General features: G+C 51.8%; 7 protein-coding genes across 7 annotated transcripts; 2 read left to right on the top strand and 5 right to left on the bottom strand.

Annotated features, from left to right (window-relative positions):
* Window positions 1–721: 721 nt before the first annotated feature.
* BJX68DRAFT_248463 (FAD binding domain-containing protein) lies at window positions 722–3560 on the bottom strand. Its single transcript, XM_071041920.1, has 6 exons — window positions 3305–3560; window positions 3169–3223; window positions 3033–3106; window positions 2817–2980; window positions 1370–2758; window positions 722–1317 (listed from the first exon to the last, which is right to left on the bottom strand). Exons 1-6 carry the CDS (start codon window positions 3344–3346, stop codon window positions 1098–1100), a joined length of 1944 nt encoding a protein of 647 aa, XP_070893247.1. The 5' UTR covers window positions 3347–3560; the 3' UTR covers window positions 722–1097.
* Window positions 3561–4302: 742 nt separating this feature from the next.
* Window positions 4303–6089, bottom strand: rpt1 (proteasome regulatory particle base subunit RPT1). Its single transcript, XM_071041919.1, has 4 exons — window positions 5836–6089; window positions 5648–5762; window positions 5357–5586; window positions 4303–5300 (listed from the first exon to the last, which is right to left on the bottom strand). The coding sequence occupies exons 1-4, from the start codon at window positions 5928–5930 to the stop codon at window positions 4421–4423; spliced, it is 1320 nt and encodes a 439-aa protein (XP_070893246.1). The 5' UTR covers window positions 5931–6089; the 3' UTR covers window positions 4303–4420.
* An 88-nt stretch (window positions 6090–6177) lies between these two features.
* Window positions 6178–8637, top strand: BJX68DRAFT_248459 (chaperonin-containing T-complex subunit CCT4). Its single transcript, XM_071041918.1, has 7 exons — window positions 6178–6339; window positions 6392–6443; window positions 6497–6519; window positions 6570–6599; window positions 6649–6678; window positions 6729–7301; window positions 7355–8637. Exons 1-7 carry the CDS (start codon window positions 6292–6294, stop codon window positions 8207–8209), a joined length of 1611 nt encoding a protein of 536 aa, XP_070893245.1. The 5' UTR covers window positions 6178–6291; the 3' UTR covers window positions 8210–8637.
* Window positions 8638–8687: 50 nt separating this feature from the next.
* On the bottom strand, window positions 8688–12088 carry ace1 (putative C2H2 transcription factor (Ace1)). The gene is made up of 5 exons (XM_071041917.1): window positions 11540–12088; window positions 10941–11474; window positions 10603–10886; window positions 10326–10543; window positions 8688–10271 (listed from the first exon to the last, which is right to left on the bottom strand). Exons 2-5 carry the CDS (start codon window positions 11461–11463, stop codon window positions 9182–9184), a joined length of 2115 nt encoding a protein of 704 aa, XP_070893244.1. The 5' UTR covers window positions 11464–11474; window positions 11540–12088; the 3' UTR covers window positions 8688–9181.
* A 1472-nt stretch (window positions 12089–13560) lies between these two features.
* Window positions 13561–14427, bottom strand: BJX68DRAFT_209021 (uncharacterized protein). The gene has a single exon (XM_071037706.1). It carries the CDS (start codon window positions 14232–14234, stop codon window positions 13734–13736), a length of 501 nt encoding a protein of 166 aa, XP_070893243.1. The 5' UTR covers window positions 14235–14427; the 3' UTR covers window positions 13561–13733.
* Window positions 14428–15084: 657 nt separating this feature from the next.
* BJX68DRAFT_209019 (uncharacterized protein) lies at window positions 15085–18780 on the bottom strand. The gene is made up of 6 exons (XM_071037705.1): window positions 18397–18780; window positions 18267–18333; window positions 17976–18215; window positions 17530–17923; window positions 16461–17478; window positions 15085–16415 (listed from the first exon to the last, which is right to left on the bottom strand). Exons 1-6 carry the CDS (start codon window positions 18621–18623, stop codon window positions 15215–15217), a joined length of 3147 nt encoding a protein of 1048 aa, XP_070893242.1. The 5' UTR covers window positions 18624–18780; the 3' UTR covers window positions 15085–15214.
* Window positions 18781–19257: 477 nt separating this feature from the next.
* BJX68DRAFT_209017 (uncharacterized protein) lies at window positions 19258–19669 on the top strand. Its single transcript, XM_071037704.1, has one exon. It carries the CDS (start codon window positions 19344–19346, stop codon window positions 19563–19565), a length of 222 nt encoding a protein of 73 aa, XP_070893241.1. The 5' UTR covers window positions 19258–19343; the 3' UTR covers window positions 19566–19669.
* Window positions 19670–19748: the final 79 nt, after the last annotated feature.

The raw sequence follows: 19748 nt of genomic DNA, 5'->3' as shown, positions 1-19748 counted from the left end.
ACCAGTTATGCTCCTTGTTGTCGCTGAAGTCTAAGTCGAGGTCGACAATATCGCGGTTGTTATTGTTGCTATTGCCGTCTTGGGTTCTGTTTCTGTCGTCGACGATAATTCGTTGCTACCCTCGTCAGGACATACCCCCCAAGACACAAGGATCGATCGAACAACAACCCTGGAAAGCCTCTCCGGTGCAGACATACCATTGCGAGTTGGGTGGGCACGTTGTACCTTGACGAACCGAAAGTCGTACCATTGCAACATATGTCTTTGAGAAATGATTTGGGAAGAGAGAGTTGTGTGTGCGTGAGCCCAGCGCAGCGGTCAAGGAAGGGAGAAAGAGGAGGCATATTATTCAGAGAGCCAGAGGCACGAGCTTCAAGGATTCGATACCATGTCATATTTACCGACGCTGCTCCCTTGGAGGACAGTTCCATGGATAATGGCCGCTTGGCCTTCAAACAAGGTATCACGAGCTCCGGCATCCTTTGGTTTATTTTTGGGCATGGTATCAAAATGGTGGATATCGAGCTTTGTTGGTTTGGGAATGCCACGCGATGGGGCTCTGTCGAGGTTCTGGAAGGACATCTGAAACACAAGTGTAACTACCCTTGATGCATCCGCCGAGGAAAAGCCACCGTTCTTTATGGACCTCGACCGGTGGTTATGGTGGGCTGGATCTTTGTCCGAGAACAAAGAGTGTCCAACGAGATCGCGCTAAGCAGAGGCCCAAATTAGCTTTTTGTGAGGCGGGAACGAAGCTAACAGACATCGGAACATTTTATTGTTTGAGCGTAAGTACAGGATATCCTACCACCTCGGGCACTGCAAGCAAAAGAAAACTCCGGTTGTATAAGCTAACACAGATGGCTATGAAAAACAATAGAACGTGAGTACTCCCAACTCATCGCCTGGAAGAGATAACAGTGGATATACATATGAAGACAAAGGAAAATAACACGGTCGAATTTTCATGACGCTCTTTTCCCTCCGAGCCGAGGGGGTTTTCCAATTCCCGCTCTTCAAGGAAACAAACTGAAGCCAGACCCTTCTATAAGCAACAACGCCGCACTGGATCTGCTGAACATTTCGCAAAGACGTGTCTAGTAGACACGCTTGAAGGGAGGCACGGGCTTGCACTCAGCCTCATCGAGGGTCGTGTGGACAACGCTGCGGTAGCCGAGGTCGACCTTGCCGTGAGGCTTCTTCTGCCATGTGAGGGTGTGCTTCATCCAGTTCTCGTCGTCACGCTCGGGGTAGTCCTCACGGGCGTGAGCACCACGGGATTCCTTGCGGTTGGCGGCAGCAACGGCGGTTTGGGCGCTAATCATAGTGGTTAGTCATCGCTTGCTCAAGGAATTTGCAGAATACTTACGCGCAAGTCAACAGGTTACGAAGTTCAAGGGTCTCAACAAGGTCGGAGTTCCAGATCATGCTGCGGTCCTTGGTGCCGACCTGGTCGAACAGCTGGTCAACGGCAGTGATCTTCTCAACACCCTCATCAAGAGACTCTTGTGTACGGAAGACAGAGACATCGGTCTGCATGGTCTTCTGCATAGCGTTGCGGATATCGAAGGTGGACTTGGGGCCTTCGGCGGTACGGACGAAGTCGAGGTCCTTGATGGAGTCGGCACCGGCGTCGGAGGCGAGCTCGGTGTGAGGCTTGCCGGGGGAGGCAATCTCCTTCACGCGGTGGGAAACGGCACGGCCGAATACGACCAGGTCGAGGAGAGAGTTGGCACCCAGACGGTTGGCACCATGGACGGACACACAGGCGGCTTCACCGCAGGCGTACAGACCAGGAACAACCTTGTCGTTGCCGGCCTCATCTACGGTCAAAACCTCACCGGTGAACTTGGTGGGGATACCACCCATGTTGTAGTGGACGGTGGGCAGGACAGGGATGGGCTGCTTGGTAACGTCGACACCGGCGAAGATGGAGGCCGTCTCGGAGATACCGGGCAGACGCTCGTGGAGAAGCTCAGCGGGCAAGTGGCTCAGCTGCAGGTAGATGTGGTCCTTCTCGGGGCCGACACCACGACCCTCGCGGATTTCCATGGTCATGGAACGGGAGACGACGTCACGGGAAGCAAGATCCTTGGCGGTAGGGGCGTAACGCTCCATGAAACGCTCACCCTCGGAGTTGAGCAGGTAACCACCCTCACCACGAGCACCCTCAGTGATCAGACATCCGGCACCGTAGATACCAGTGGGGTGGAACTGGACGAACTCCAGATCCTGATTGGGGAGACCAGCACGGGCAACCATGGCCATACCGTCACCGGTACAGGTGTGAGCGGAGGTACAACTGAAGTAGGCACGTCCGTAACCACCGGTTGCCAGGACGGTATGGTGAGCCTTGAAACGGTGGAGGGTTCCGTCCTCCTGGTTGTAGGCGATGATACCACGGCACTCGCCGTTCTCCATCAGCAGGTCCATGGCGAAGTACTCGATGAAGTAGTTGGTGTTGTGGCGCAGCGACTGTCCGTAGAGGGTGTGAAGAAGAGCGTGACCGGTACGATCGGCGACGGCGCAGCAACGGTAGGCCTGTCCTCCCTTGCCAAACTCCTTCGACTGACCACCGAACGCACGCTGGTAGATACGACCATCCTCGGTACGGGAGAAAGGGCAGCCGTAACCCTCGAGCTCGCGAACACTGGCGGGGGCCTCGCGGGTCATGTAGTGAATAGCATCCTGGTCACCGAGCCAATCGGAACCCTTCACGGTATCGTACATGTGCCACCTCCAGTCATCGGGGTGCATGCTATGGGCAAGTTATAAGCGCAATGCGACAAGCAGATGATATAACAGCAGAAACCTACTTTCCGAGAGCAGCGTTGATACCACCCTGAGCGGCGACAGTGTGAGATCGTGTGGGGAAAAGCTTCGAGACACAGGCAGTGTTGAAACCGGCTTCCGCAAGTCCGAAGGCGGCACGCAGACCGGCACCACCAGCACCGACGACGACGGCATCGTACTCGTGGTCCTGCAACAATCAGAATTGTATCCTCACGCAGGCCTCGTTCTCAATTGCTTACAATGACGGGGTACTTGTCTGAAATGTAGCCCTCGGCGGCCTTAGCGCGCAGAGGGTTGCTGCCGAAGATGCGGGCTGCGCAAGGGCGAGTCAGTAAACGGGCGCAGTTGCAATTCTCTCGGTTGTTCAATGCGTACCTGCAGGACGGGAGGAAGAGAATAGACGCCTCTGATCTCTCAAAGCACGGGAGATCTATACGTAGCGAAAAAAAAGTTAAATCAGCGTCAATTCCATCAACCTCGGATCAGGGAGTGCAGAGATAATTCAACCAACCTTCGAGGCAGGAGCTAGGCTCCGCAAGCCCAGGGAGCTCATGATGAACAGATCACACAGATGGTACTCTTCTCCAGTGAATCCCTAGCGAAAGAATGAGGAGGGGAGATTCCAAGCAGCGAGCGCGTGGGCAGCACAGACAAAGCGAGAGGAGAGCGGAGGGATCCAACGGACACAGCCAGAGCTACACTTTTGCTTGAGCCCTCGAAGAGCGGAATTCCATGCTGCTGAATAATCATGCTATGCTCACGTCCCAGCTGGCTACATGCACACCCATCTAACCCACTTGGCTATGAGACTGCCCTGTATGCGCACATATTGTCCCATACATTCTCTTCCCTCTATACTGCCTATTCCTATCCCGAACCACCAGATAAATCGGAAAAGGATCTCTCATGAAAACCAACCCTAGAATAATTATCAAACTTAGCCACCATAGCCCTTCCTAACCACTCTAAGAGACCTAGAAATGGAAAGTTTACACCCTGTCAGATAATAGTCTTGTTAGCGTTTTGGTTGAGTTAGAGGAGCGTGTATATAGTCAAATGGGGCGTGTATTTCGAAACCTCCTCCATCGACATGCGTCTTGATTTGCCGGGACGCCGGGGACGGGGAAGATCGGGGCGAGCCGCCCAATCAGCGCCGGCGTATTTCAGAAAGTCACCTCCCGAGGTTATTGGCCGTGGCCGCTACAAGGCACGTGGCGGTCTTCTTTTATTCCGGCTATAGAACAATTGAATGCGGAGTGACTTGGAAGTCAGAAACTGGAGGTTATTTGACGGGGGACTGACTTGCAGTTGCTGGCAGTGGAAATAATTTACTGCTTTACGGTTATAGGTTTTTGAGTTTCTCTCGGATGTCTGCTGAGATGCCGTCGTTGACGGCTTCTGATGTGCCGAGATGAGCCGTTAAGACGGTTGAATGGCAGAAGTCATGTGATTATCGGAATGTGAAGAGCCGATATCCGCTAGATCTATACTTCTACAACGACTGGCAAGGACACTTGATGAGATCTTCGTTGACTGAATCACTAGCTAAAATGGTCATACACATCTAGTCCATGCAACAGTCCCAAGATGCAGAATAATCGAGAGGGGAAGAGAAATCCAACACCGTCTAATTATACTGCATGTATGTGGCCGTCGAGTTGAACTTCAAGTTACCCTTAATTACCTTATCCACAGCGGCCAGGAAGTCCTTCTCCGTCGCGACCTTCCGTCGCGCACGAATGGCAAACATGCCGGCCTCTGTTGCGACACTCCGGAGCTCCGCACCTGTGGCGTTGGGGCATAGTCGAGAGATAAGTTCCCATCGGATATCCCGCTCCACGGACATACTCTTGGCGTGAATACGGAGGATGTTTGCACGGCCCTCGACGTCAGGTAACGAGAACTCGATCTTGCGATCGATACGTCCGGGACGCATCAGGGCAGGGTCAAGGGTTGAGGGTCTGTTGGTTGCAAACATGACTTTGATGTTACCTCGGGCGTCGAAACCGTCGAGCTGTGTGATAAGTTCCAACATGGTTCGCTGAACTTCGTTGTCACCACCGGCACCGTCATCGAAACGCGCTCCACCGACTGCATCAATTTCGTCAAAGAAGATGATGCAGGCCTTCTTGGTTCGGGCCATCTCGAACAGCTCACGCACCATCCGGGCTCCCTCACCGACGTATTTCTGGACTAATTCACTACCGATAACACGAATGAAGGTTGCATCGGTTCGGTTGGCGACGGCTCGGGCGCAGAGGGTCTTTCCGGTTCCTGGAGGGCCGTACAGCAGGGCACCCTTAGGAGGGTCGATACCGAGATTGACGAAGCGTTCGGGGGAGAGTAAAGGCATCTCGACAACTTCTCGTAGCTTTTCGATTTGTTCCTTGCAACCTCCGACATCTCCGTATGTCACGTCAGGCTTATCCTCGACCGTCATCATTGTCACGCTCGGGTCGATCTTCGGCGGGAGTGGCAACATGATCTGGTACTTGTTTCGGTCGACACTGGCATAACGTTAGAAATGTGACACCTTAGAATAATAGACAATGGGACAACCTACCCAACTCGCATACCCTCTTCGATATCTGTAGGACTCACACGCTCCCCCAGGTTGACCACGAATTTGGCGATCTGCTTGACGTTGATGACATATTTGCTCTTGTCTTGGTCCTTCTCATCCTGGATAATCTTTGTGCATCGAGCTACCTGCAGCGGCTGCTCCTCTGCCATACGTTGCCTATCCGCAGCGACGTCCCATAGATGTGGAGGTGCCAGACCCGTGTCGGATTCCTAAGCAAGTCAGCTTCCCTTCCGGATCTGTGTACCGAAGAGCATAGCTTGAATTCCGGACCTTGACCCCAATCTTTTCGTTTACGCTCGCTTGTCTGTCTTTGATCTGTTTCTCTAGCTTCTTTAATGCGTTCGCATATGGAGCGGCGCCGTAGGTCTTCAATACTGCGATGTCCCTAAGGTTATTGACTGTCAGCGAAGGAACTGGAGACGGGGTTGCGGAGGGATAGGAATGCAAGGGCATCTTACTCATCTGTAAGAGGGGTAATCTTCTTCTCGGGCTCTTCATCATCGGCGAAGTTCTTCTTGTACTTCTCCCAGTTCTCTCCCGTGGCGCTCGGCATGGTGACAAATGGTGACCAGAAACCGGTCAGTAGAGGAGAAAACGGAGGGTAACAAAGGCGGTTGGTAGAATTTACAATTTGAGGTAGGAGGAATGTGCAGGAAAAGGGAAAGCAAAGGTCTGAGATGGAGATGGAGGTGGAGTTGCGAGGAGAGGTGATGTCGTCGAGAGCTGTTCTCGCACTGAGGCCCAGCTTGAGCTGTCGACGCTAGTGGCCGCCAAGCCCAGAAGCAACACCGCCCAAACCCGCAACCTGGAAGAAATTCCAAGAGCCGCCTTCAACCAGCGCCCATCGTCTACATCCGCGTTTCCCTTTTTCTCATTGTTACGGCTAAGGTGTCTGTATCATATCCTCACACATCATGGCCACTGCAGCCCCCCAAGCTGCTCCTAGCAGCACCTCCTTCAAGGTTCGTCGTTGCGGAGGGGAATTTACTGTGGGCCGGGTCTAATAATTCGCAGGACAAGGAGAAGCCTATGGCGGTGCGGACATCAAACATTCTTGCGGCTAGAGGTATGTTGGAGGATGATAAATGTGCCTGGTAGTGCCATGCTAATTGGTTACAGCTGTTGCCGATGCTATCAGAACGGTATGTCTTGCTGGGGGAAATATCATAGATGAGGGGCTAAATCGCTGCAGTCACTGGGTCCCAGGGGAATGGACAAGATGGTAGGCATCCGAGACGTATTCTCTCTAGTCACCTTACTGATACGAATAGATCCAAACCCCCAAAGGAAACACCATCATCGTACGAATACCCTGGCCTCCGAAGCACATCACCCACTAATCGCGCCGCAGACCAACGATGGAAACACGATGCTCAGAGACATGAGCGTTATGCACCCCGCCGCCCGAATGCTGGTCGATCTGAGTGCCGCCCAAGATGTTGAAGCTGGAGATGGGACTACATCGGTTGTTGTCATCGCCGGAAGCTTGCTTGGTGCCGCCGAGCGTCTGCTTGGAAAGGGTATTCACCCCACTGTCATCTCCGAATCTTTCCAAAGAGCGGCCGCTGCCGCTGTTGAGATCCTCCACAATATGTCTCGCCCGATCAACCTGATGGACCGTGCTACCCTGCTCCAAGCGGCCTCAACCTCCCTCTCCTCCAAGATTGTTTCGCAACACTCCAGCCTCCTGGGTCCTATGGCAGTCGACTCGGTGTTGAAGGTTGTCGATCCCAAGACGGCAGAGAATGTGGATCTGAGGAATATCAGAATTGTGAAGAAGGTTGGAGGAACAATTGAGGACAGTGAGATGATTGACGGTCTGGTCCTGAATCAGCCTGTTATCAAGAGCAGCGGTGGTCCCACACGGATTGAAAAGGCTCGGATAGGATTGATCCAGTTCCAGCTCAGTCCTCCCAAGCCTGATGTACGTTGTCCTCCCTGATGGGCGGAAGACATTGGACTAACCGACTGTTATAGATGGAGAACCAGATTGTCGTCAACGACTACCGTCAAATGGACAAGATCTTGAAGGAGGAACGTCAATATCTGCTAAACATGGTCAAGAAGATTCAAAAGACAAAGTGCAATGTCCTTCTGATTCAAAAATCTATCCTCCGTGACGCCGTCAACGATCTGTCACTTCACTTCCTCTCCCGCCTCAAGATCCTTGCCATCAAGGACATCGAGCGTGACGAAGTTGAGTTCCTGTGCAAGAGCTTGGGCTGCAAGCCCGTCGCAAACGTCGACTCCTTCACGGAAGACAAGCTCGGAACCGCTGATCTCGTCGAGGAAGTCCAAGCCTCCGGCGCCAAGTACGTCAAGATCACCGGCATCAAAACCCCCGCCAACGCCGCCAACCAAACCGTGTCCATCGTCGCCCGCGGCGCCAACAACCTCATCCTCGACGAAGCCGAGCGCTCCCTTCACGACGCCCTTTGTGTCATCCGTTGTCTGGTCAAGAAGCGCGCCCTTATCGCTGGCGGTGGCGCCCCCGAAATCGAAGTCGCCAACACCCTCGCCATGCGCGCGCGTGAACTCACGGGAACCGAGTCCATCTGCTGGAAGGCCTTTGCTGAAGCCATGGAAGTCATCCCTACGACTCTTGCCGAGAACGCCGGTCTCAACTCCATCAAGGTCGTCACGGACCTGCGACACCGCCACGCACAAGGCCAGGTCAATGCCGGTGTCAGTATCCGCAGCGGCGGCGTAAAGGACGATATCACCGAGGAGAATATCTTGCAGCCTCTTCTTGTCAGTACCAGTGCGATTGAGCTTGCTGCGGAGACGGTGAAGATGATTCTGAGAATTGATGATATTGCCCTGTCGAGGTGAGAAATCACTTTTAGATAGGGATTGGATTGAATATAGAAAAGTGTTGTATCATGACACGTAGTAATATGTTAAAATCAATATATCCTTGAGTCTCTACGTCCCCTTATGGAGGTGAATCGGCCCGCTTTATCTGCCCTCCAACGTGACCGGCCATAATAGACACATGATGTTGGAGCCAAATTGAAGCAAGTCGATCAATCCCATGTATAACAGACTGCATAATGCTGAAACAATAGAAGAACACGTCTCATAAAGAGCAACAAGCCGCGCAAGGCCGCTTGATCGATACTAGAACTTGAAGGGAAAAATTCCTTTCCTGGTACAATATCCAGTTGGGTCCAGTATATTTGACCTCACTGACCTCAGTATGATAGCTGCAATTCGCATAACTGCGCAGGCTAGATGATGCCCCTTCTACAGAGTGATAAGTCATCACGTTATGGAAGCAAATGATTAGAATTGGCATGCGGACAAGCAAGGTCTCTCAACGTTGAGGGCGAGCCGATGCTCTCCTCGCGTCCAATATTGAAGAAGAGAAAAAAAATCATTTATTGTTCATTAGACTTCTTGATTTGCAGGTAAAGCTGAAAATGACTGCCAACAAAGGGTTGTCTGGCCGTCGTGGGATGGATTAGGCTCATACACCTGCACGGGAAAGATTCCTGAGTTCCGCATGCTCAAAAGGCTGCGCCCAGGACTCGGAAGGGCTAATTGGAAAGTAGCCGAAATAATCATCTAAGAGGGACGCTGGAATAAGCGGCAAATATGGAAACCAATATGATTAGAGATAGGAAGCGGAATTCCTTTTTCACAAAAGGTGATTATTAACAGGAGCAGATGCTCATATACAGAAGACTTTCACAGCGTACGTGTAAAAGAGGGAACATTCGCCAGAACTAAGAACAAGTCGTAACACATAGATAGAGATAGTCCACCGCCGGGGTTTCAATCTCAATCACGGACGTGACGAGATTAGAGACCGCCAGGGCCAGGGTTAATCCCGTAGGTGTGCATGTCATTGTAGACATCGAGGAGGAATCCAGCAGAATCATCTTCGAACTGAGGCTGCTGCACTTGGACCTCTCCGTAGCTCAAGGGCTGAGCTGGCATGGCAAAATCACCGTAGCCAGAGAAAGGGTCAGTAAACAGGTTGGGGTTGTTGTTGAAGTCTGGGAAATCAAGTTCATTGAACAAGAGACCATCAGTAGCCTTCATGTCCGGAAAGATATCTTGAATGGAAAAGGCCGTAGTCTCAGGTGGAAAATCGAGCGGCTCCGAAGGAGAGTTAATGGTACCCGTGGTAGGGGTGATAGCGTCCATTGGTCCCGTCACAGGGGTAGGCATTCCGGTCATAGGGTGCTGGAAGGCATTGAAAGAAAACTCTGGAGTTTCAGGAGTTGCAGCAAGGTCCCAGCCGGTTGATTCCTGTTTAAATTCAGGAGCTTCGGAGGGAGGAGTCATGCTCCAAACAGACATGTCCGGCTTCATTTGAACAGAGCCACTAGAAGGTGTGGGACTCTGCTGGGTGGAGGCACGCTTAGTTCTACCGTTGTTCTTTGAGCGAGTGTAGACCCATCCATGAGTTTTCTCCATGTGCTGCTTGCAGTTGCTCTCTCGCTTAGATTTGTACGAGCAGGACTCGAACTGGCAAGAGTAGAGGCGGGGAGAGTCGGAGTGCTTGTCATTGTAATGGCGCTCGGCCTCCTTCTCAGTAGCCCAACCCTTAGCATGGTACTTGCAAGAGGCAACCGGACACTTGAAGGGGCGAGTGTGGGACTTCTCGTGCTTGGTAAGATCGCAAGGCCGAGCAAAGACCTTGTCGCAATCCTTGCACTTCTTGTTGATGTTCATGGGAGGAGCATTCTTCTTGCGGCGGGCCATGGAGCGCTGAGCACCCTCGTCGGCCGACGCTGCGCTCAGAGACCGCTTCATGGAAGGAATCGCATGTGCGTCATAAGGCTTGCCGGTGCGCAGAGAGACCAACTCGCCATCACGCTCGAAGACAAGTTCAGCGGGGCGGCCGGTTTTGGACATTCCACCCTCGAGAATGAGTTCAGGTGCCCTGGCGTGGTATATTAGTTTCAGCTGTCGAAATAAACATGACACGGTGGCATACTTGGATTGCTTTCCCTCTTCGGTCCTCTTTCGCCATTCGTCACGGATTCGCTTGAAACGAGTAACCTGTTCCAAAAGATCGACGAAATAGCCGTTGTTGTATTGCTTGTCGGTCGGCATACACAAGTCACGGCCACTCAAGGAAGAGACTGTCTGACTGAGGCACAGGATAGTGTGCTGGCAGAACCGAGCATAAGCGCCATCACTGGTTTTCACATCCTAACAGGAAAATCATGGTAAGCACAAGTAGATTACGAGAAGCTGGGAACAAAACTTACAGGAGCGAGTGAGAAGACGGTCTTCTCGAGGTCACGCAAGCAGGAGATGCGTTCGTCGTCAATCTGTTGACGAACATCCTGGAGAAGAGGGTGGAATGGTTTGAGGCCCTCGGTTTCGAGAAGAGGACCAAGCACATGCTTTTCGATCTCAGAGCGACCGCTGGGGCTGAGCTTGTGTTGCTGAGCACTCTCAACCTCCATGGCACTGATCGAACGGGTAATAGCTGACTGAGAGCGCGTGGCGGCCAGATTGCTGTTACCACGGGACAGTTGGCCTGCTTTCACTGGAGGTCTGTTAGCGAATGCAAACACGAAAACGACCGGCCATGACCATGTACCTTTGTTAGAGGACACGGACTGCATGCTGCTGATCGATGTGCCGAGTCCACTGTCAGAGGCATGGCAGTGCACTCTCTGAGCCTTCCGAGAACGTTCCTTGGGCATAGGGCTGGGTTGGCGTGAACGGGGTTCAGTAGAACCCTCCTTCCGAGCTTGCGACTGTAGGTGAAGCTGAAGAAGTCCCTTGGGGACGGGAAGGTCGTCGTGGTCTTCTGCCGAGGCGGGAGATGAAAACGAGTTCAAGTCAAGGCGGTCCAAAATGTCGGCCATGCGCTGTTGACCAGCGGCGATAGCTTCCAAGGCGCCAGGGCATGTGGGAGAGCGGCGAGGCAGCGATGGTACCAGAGGATCACGATCGGAAGAGCGAAGAAGAGACGGATGGAATGTTTGACCTTTGCGAAGACGAAGACGGGAAGACGATGAGGATAAATGTTCTTCGGATGAGATGAGGGACGGGGCAGCCCTGACGGGCCGGCGCCGCGGGTGGGCTCTTATAGAGTCAAAGTCCTGCACAGAACTCATTGTGAATGGTCCTAGTAACCAAAAGGGCGTTAGCAGGGGCATACGGGCACACCTAGGTGCACAAGGAATGACTCACTGGAGGCGTGAACGAATCGAGGTGAAGCTTCTAGTGAGGATGTAACTGGTTTCGACTCCTGGCTAACCTGCCGTCCTTGATGTTGATTAGAACTTGTAGGAAAGAGTGGTGCGAAAAATGTCGATTATGTTCGAATAAATAAAACCGAACAGTCGACTGGATACATACTGTGGTCGATAAGCAGACAAACCCCGGACGCTGTTCGGACGCAAGCAACCACGGGCTGAGAAAAATGAATGCGAGGGGTGGGGAGGGGGTGCCTGGGCTGGGCTAGAGATCAATAAATATAACGGCTGGCAACCTGGCAATGATCGAGACGCAAAATGGCGGAAATCAAGACAAAACGGATGAAGACTTGGAAAGAGGAAAGAGAATGGGATGAGATCAGGGACGGGACCACAGTCTTGATGATGGATTGAGGCTGAGGCGCGTCGTTAGGATGTCTGCCTGATAGACGAGCACGCTAGTCCCAAAGTATGCTAGTGGTAATTTGAGTACCTTTGATTGGATACTGTGGAGCACAGAGTGGGCTTGGTCGTCGGAAGCCGGATGGCTGTGCCAGTATTTTCCCTCCCTGTTCTTCGTAATTTCATCGAATTACTCGCTCTTTACGCCCGGCCTCATGATTCCTCCGCCGCCGGATTGTTCTTGCCCCGTTCTCCGCGATTCCAATTCTCCGCCTGTTTGAGTCTGGCCAGTGAGAACGCCGGCTGAAAACTCCTAAATGTTCCGAAAATAGCAGGAGCACCTTCTCGCCGCGCCGATCCATGGATCAGTCCACCTCATGGTCAACGCCCTGCGAGATACGGTCATCAACCGACAGCACGTTTCCAATCTATATATTCGTGGAGGTGAAAGGGGCAATGAGACGTTGAGAGGCCAGCTCAATACCTTCAAACCATCTAAAACTTATGCGAGACAGTCTGTGTACGACATACGCAAGTCGACGTCACCCATCATTTTCCAACATCATCATCACGATAATTGGGTGTGATTGGTCAATATCAGACGCTGCGAGCAACGCCTTTGACGGAGGACGTTGGACATTACTCCGTACTGCCAGATCGTCCTGGTGGTTACAGAGTTGTGTTTTTGTGCTGCCTGAGCAGGACCGCGTCATGGAGCCGCTTTCTCGAATAATAACATTATTATTTTTGACCCTGATGACCACCATGCAATAATAAGGCCCTTGATAAGCGGCGATTCGTGAACCCTGCTCTTCATTTCAAACGCTTCTTTTGTCACTCGGTGTTGACAAAACCAAAATTCGCCAAGCTACCGCAGGAGCCAGCTTTGGCTCTTGAGTCGCGCGCTCATGTCGAATTGTCCTCAACCAATTTTCTGGGGATCGAAATGGACCTATAATATTAGGAGATGATGCGAGGTTTTACAGCTCTACCAGGACAAGCAGGAAATACCAGTGCGATGTCTGCTTTCAGCTCTGTCAAGGGACACCATTGGTCATTCATGAATCGTAGGAGATAAATGGTAGTACCTCAGAGATTTAGACTGGGAAAACCCTTCGGATTTCGACACCAGCTGGAAATTCTATATCTTGTTTGATTATCCTGCCTGGGCATAGACAACAGTATTCGGAGCCATGCAACAAAGTCACGTCACAGTCTTCCAGATTCAGGTGCAGAGACACGATCTAGGGTTCATAAGATGCCGATTATTGGTCATCAGAGAAGATTTTGCATCTTCGCGTTTGCTTACTTTGCAGCAGCTCTTCCAGCGCGGACGCTCTCGAGGATTTACCGTTGATCAGATTGCCATTGTTCGCCGCTCATATTCAAAGCGCCCTGTGCTTCCAGATCATTTTCGTGTCCTCTGCAAGGAGCAAAGCTGAATTTATCAGGGTATCCAGAGCTCGACCATCGGGACCCAAGAGCGCACGGTAAACACATGCCAGGCTTTCTCGAACCTCGCATCTCAACAGGTCCACCAATAGAATGCAAGTTGGATCCTGGAAATACCGAGTACCTGACGGAATAGTACAACGAAACAGCTCGCATGCTATCAAACAATACCATTACCGTTTTGATAACGCCGTAACATCTCTGGACCCTTGCAACCTGGTCAATAACAAATAAACAATAATGGTCAGCCCACCTCAAGTTGCTTCGAGTCCACGGGTTTACGAAATCCATCCTTGCGAACACTAGTTCGGCTGGGATTGGTCAGAGAGTGAGCCTCATCGGACGCACGAACGATCCACAACAGCTTGACCGCTCAAACTCAGTAACTGGCCAATGAGGACCCTGAGACAGGCTCTTTTTGTCGGTGACTTGTCAATTGACATGATTCTGGACCCTTGGATTGCTCTGAGACTTTGGCAGCCGGGACACGCGGCATTGTACGAATCATCTCGTATTGGAATGCGAGTGCCTGGATGATTAGGCATTAACATATTTTCGACTTCTGGGGTCGGTCCCAGTGCTGAGGTTGGGTTCCTCTCCGCAACACGAGAAAGAACCACCAAGAAGACCGAAATCCTGGTACCTGATTGATTCCTCACTCCATCAACGTAGCTGACAAGAGAACCAAAAGTTCGAGGCCCCCGACCAATACTCATCGTGCGACTCAGCCACGCTCCTATTGCACAAGAAAATCCCGCATCCAACTGTGCAAGGAGACTCCGATACAAATTGCGGCGTCCTGCAACGGTTAGCATGGCGCTCTCTGCTTGCCACATGCATGGCCCAGCTTGGTTTATCTTCGACACGGGGTCTTACCCTCAACTCCAGGGTCTCTTTGCTTCGGTGTTCTTCGATTTTATTCCTTTGATATAGGTGTGAGGTGTCTTGTCGAAGGGATCTATCCCTCTTCCAAGCTTGCGGATTTGTGACAATAGCGCAGAGACACACGCGGCTCCAGCCAAAAGCTTTTCTTCCTGACTCAAACGCCGAGTGGCCGAACAGGCGTACATGACCTCCGCGTAATGCTGACACTTGTTGGAGAGGCTCTGCTGTTATTCAACCTTGTGAGGAAGTATCCTTGCGTCTCCTCAGCCTTACTCAGGTAGCCTCGTCATCATAGATAATATTTTGTGCAACTCGAAAAAGAGAGTATGACTTGCTAATCAGAGATAGGGATTAAACCAGAATTTAGCATCATAATCGATATGGTGTACAAGTGGATCAGTATACCCTAAGTAGCAGCAGGCTGCTAAATATTTGTAGCCACCGTTTTTGCATTCCCGACCAGAAAACATGGTCGAATTGATTGTTTTCGTCTTTATCGTATGCCCAAATGAAAATAAATACAAGCTCTTCCTGGTCACCTCAAAGCGGGAGCAAGGACCTCTGAATTGCGATACTACTGCCCTCGAATGCTTGCCACTGTGCCGTATCCACTTATGTAGAACTAGCCCGTGTATCTGGCCAAAATCTGTTTCCAAGGTGTTGGATCGCATTTTTAAAAGTGTCTCAGTGCGTACGACTTGGAAACCTCTAGAGGATCACCCGTCCTCTTCGATAAAAAGATTCAATTAGACGCTATCCAATCTTAATCATCTTCATATTTGCCAAGTCCTTGTGAGATCGTAGCAGGACCCTTGAATGACAATATGACTAAACGGAGGCAAGTGGTTCCTATATAAAACATCACAAAGAGCTCCCGAAATGCCATATACTTACTTATCTCGCTATCTGCTTTCCAGATCGAAACAACCTTTCACTCAACCAGCTTTCCGAATCCCCACTGCCCCAGCCAGATCTCCATCCACGCCTCACTCACAGCACCCACCTTACTCAACAATGGAATCTTAGCAACCGTAACTGTTGTATCGAGTCTCGCATCAGGCTGGTCCAGGTTCGACGCGAGACTCTGGTAGAATTCTAACAGGGCCATCGCAGCAGCCATCGCGGAATCCGTCTCTGCTTTGTCCGTGCCGTCGACGGGCTTAGTCCAGGATGCAAGGGCCTCGTTCCATTCAGCGAGAGTGTCGACCGTGGTAAGCTGCGAGCCGAGGTGGCGGAGGATGGAGGGGACGAGGGTCGTGTAAGAGGATGTAACTGGGTTGGTGAAGTGGTAGTATGATGCTTCTTCTGCCCCCTTCCCGGATTCTGGTTCTGACTCGGGTGAGTCGATTAGGGGGTGCCTCAAGTCCCCTAGCGCGAGTGTCACCAGGCCCTCGGAGAGGGAGTCCACAGGTAGCCAGTCGACCTCGTTGAAGTGGCCCAGCGAGCGCGGGAGAACGCCCATGATTTGGGATGCCCGCAGAAGGGTCGGGAACCAGTCACGCTCCGGCCAGACGCCGTCGCTATTTACGGGTCCACCAACTTGTCCAACGCGGCAGACGGCGGTAGGAACGCCGGATTTAACGGCCGCCTCGCCGAGGAGTTTGCTTGCGAGCATTTTGCTTTGACCGTACCCGCCTTGTGCGTAGACCAGAGAGTCCAATGCTGCTTCGGGGACTGGGGTGGGCTCAGTCCAGCCTTGGATTGTCGCGATTGACGAGAGGAAAATGACCTTTGTGTGATTTGGCGAGGTGTATGCGAGGTTGACTAGGTTCGCGACGCCGGCGATGTGTGGCTCGAAAAGGGCAAGGGGTAGATTGAAGGTTACGGGCCACTGGCAGTGGATGATGTCGGTGACCGTTGAAACGAGATGGGCGTAATCAGCTTCTGTAAGACCGAAGGAGGCCTGTGATAAGTCGGCTTTGAAGTGATTCACTTTCGTCGTTGCAGAGGTGATTGGGGGGTCCGGGAGTCGGCGATTGAGGCAGGTTATTTCTGTGACTGACGGAATCTTGAGCAGCGACGTTAGAATAAAGGAGCCAACGAAGCCGGTTGTTCCTGTTACGAGGACGTGGTGGGTGTCCTTGATAGTTTGTGGTGCTGCTTTGGCGGGTTGTGGGAGGGATGAAGAGTATCTGCCTGGTCAGCGAAGTAGTGGCTCTCTGGGAAAGGGGGCATACTTGTTGAATATCTCCTCGAATATCTCGGATATATCATCTGTCTTATCTTGGCGTATGTGCCTCACAAGGCCCTGAGCAGTGGGATTCATGTACACTGCGTTGCGGAGGGAGAGGACGTCTTTCTGGCTGTCCAAGGCCCGTGCCACTGATGCTGCTAGCATCTGTACTTGCCGGGAGTCCAGGCCACTTGCGAAGAAGTCGTCATCGACGCCCAGGTCTTTCATGCCAGTGAGGCCGCCAACGAACTCTGCGATGGTCTTTGTGAGAGTCTCATCAGTGGACGGGTCAATTTGTACCTGGAGTGTCGCTGGGACCTCCGTAGACGCGCTGTAAAGAGCTTCAATCTCCGCTTCATACAGCTTTGCAGTCTGGCTGCGGTTGATGGTTCCTTTTGGTGTTCGGACAAACGGCTTCTCTGGCACCGCAACGAGGATGTCAGTGCGGTGTATCTGAGCATACTTCATGCTCAGCTTGTTAAGCTCTTCGAGGGCGGCGTTTATGATAGGCAGCGTTTCTTCCGCAGTCGCGGAAGGCGCAAGCTCAACCAGCAGGACGGGATAGGGACGCTTATGGCCAGCGACTAGACTAGCATGAACGCCCGGCAGAGCATTGAGGCCAGCTTCCACGCTGATAGGGTTCATCTTCTCGCCGGTAGAGAAGACGATGACGTCGTCAATCCGGCTTTGATACTTGTAGTAGTACGGGATGCTTGGGTGACGACGGAAGATATCCTTCGTACGCCATTCATCCAGGTGCGGAAAGATTTGGAACACTGCTTGTTTTTGGGGAAGACTATCGTCACGGCGAAGGACTAGCTCGTAGTATTCGGGTTCGCCGTCAGTGCCTTCGTCAATAGGTTCCCAGTGGATTCCCAGGGCTTGAGCTGCAAAATGGAACCAGTCCCAGTTTTCTGGCTCGGTCATGAATACTCCAATAAGGCCACATTCGCTGCTGCCAAGGACGTTGATCATCTTTGTCTTCTGGGCCAGAATATCACCGGTTGCCTGGCTTACGGAGCCTGTAAACGATCAGCAAGATGTTTAATCACTAGCGATGAAGCAAGACGTACCTCCACCAAATGTAATGAATTTGAGCTTGGAGACTTCTTCGACGAGGGCAGGCTCCTGGGCAATCTGATCAACGACAAGAGGTGGCAACAATGCTCCGTCAATATGGGACAGGTGTAGGATGTTCTTGAACATCTGAGCGCTAGATGGCTGATTCGGAGGACCGATAACCTGGACGGTGCCACTAAAAACACCAAAAAGCCCGGCTACAAATCCAGCAAGGTGGAAAAGGGGACATCCATTGTAGATACTCTGGGCAGTCTCTAGGAGTCGATGGACACTGACACGGTATGTATCCTCTGAGTACAGCGTGCGCAAGTTGTCGCTGGCGGCAAGAGCAGAATGAACAAATGCTACCGGCTTGGGCATGCCCGTTGAGCCGCTGGTATGGAATACCTAATATCGTTCAGAGATTATGCTGGGCCTGATCAAGGAAAACGATACTCACCACAAGAGGCTTGTCCGAGGCATTTTCAAAAGTATCCAGGTAGGGATATTCCATCATGGAGGAATTGTTGGTGAGCAAGGCAGCCAGGCCTGGAACCTCGACACCAACGACTTCATTTACGTCAGTCAGTTCTGTGACGGTAGATGAGAAGGAGGAGTCGAAAAGAATGGCAGGGCTCTCCGTCTCCTTGATCAAATGCTCGTGGATTGGAACACTGTTTCGTGGAGAGAGGAGTAGCAACTATTTACCAGCAATCAGTCAAGTATAAAACAGAAGGACGTTTAAGCCCACCCTAGATCCAGTCTTTGCTGCTGCTAGAGACAGAATGAAATGCCTTGCATCGCTCGGACCTAGATAGCTGGAGCTTCATTAGTTGCTACCTGAAAAGGGCGGGAGACATAGAGGACTATAGAGTGCATACGCAACGGTGGTTCCTTTGGCTTTACCTTGGAGGCTTTCATCTAGCCACCACGCAAGACGGTTTATGATGGTTGACAGGTCTTGGAAAGTCAAAGAGAACTGAACCTCGGGCTCAAAAGAAATAACCTGAGTGATGACAGGCTTGGTGGGGTTCTCAGCAGCGACCGCATCGATGTAGTTGAGAAGAAGTCTGCGGCCGACGTGCTTTGATTCATGCTGGCGATCCATGGTTGTAGAATTGACAGAAGAGCTGGCAACCCAGAAAGAGAACTGACTATGCAAAACCCCCTATCACAATATGGCGAAGAGCATGCTTAAGAACTCGTAGCCCAAGATTGATTGCCACTGGTGAGGGGCAGGGCCATCTGAGGACTGCAGGATTGGCGCAAAGATAGACAAATTGCTGAGCGTTGAAAAGACTGTGGTCGAGTCGGGTTGTTCCCTGCACGAGCTGGCACAATCGTATTTTCTTTTTCTCGATTTAGACGAACTCAGCTCCAGCCATCGCAGAGGATCTGTCCAATGGGAGGCACTGATAGGCCATGATCACGCAGATACATGAACAGCGGACAAGGGCAGCAGATTCCGCACTGTCAGTTGGCTGTCGGAGTTGGGATATCCCGGGATATATTGGAGAAGAAGTAACTATATCCATATTAGCAGCGGATTTGAGAGCAATTGTCTCTTTGAGAAGTTCAACCGCCGCGCGCCATTGGAACCTGGTATTAGCAAAATGCGGTCCATCAAGCAATAATCATTCAATCAGTGTTCGGTAGACACATTCAAATCCATTCGACCTAGGGCATCCCTAACACTGCACGTGGCTCAAGTTGGTTAGCATGAAGCAGTCCAGAATCTGGGCTGGCTGAGTTCTGTAGATTAGTTTGATGCTGCAAGAAACAAACTTTCCGAGCATGCGTTCAGTGTGACCCTTATAGGATTGGGTTTATGGACTCTTGCCCAGGAGACTTTGCAACTTTGTCGTGCACGGATGCTGCGACCAAGCCACATATCAAACAGGTTTCCAGCTGTGCGATCCTCGAGACTCGGGCAAGGAACAAAGTCCATATACTCCGTATCGGACTCGTATTTTCTTTGGCCACTACCCTCATTCCTAGCTTTTGTTTCCCGGACGGCAGTTTGGAGGGAATATGGCCGAACCAGTGGTGAAGCTCACAAGAGGCCCTACCAGCGACGAACCAGGGGCTAAAAGAGCTTTGAATCGGTTGAACTCTCGTTCTGTGGTATGATGGTTCAGAGATGGTTCAGGTATGCAGGAGTGTTTGATTGCTAAGATCATCCTGGAGTGACCCACTAAGGCCGCCGGCCGGGCATCTTGTGAGCGTGCAACTG

This window comes from Aspergillus pseudodeflectus, assembly GCF_044049435.1.
Source record: "Aspergillus pseudodeflectus strain CBS 756.74 chromosome Unknown BJX68scaffold_80, whole genome shotgun sequence".
Classification (NCBI taxonomy): domain Eukaryota; kingdom Fungi; phylum Ascomycota; class Eurotiomycetes; order Eurotiales; family Aspergillaceae; genus Aspergillus; species Aspergillus pseudodeflectus.
This window is presented reverse-complemented; position numbering and strand designations above follow the sequence as displayed.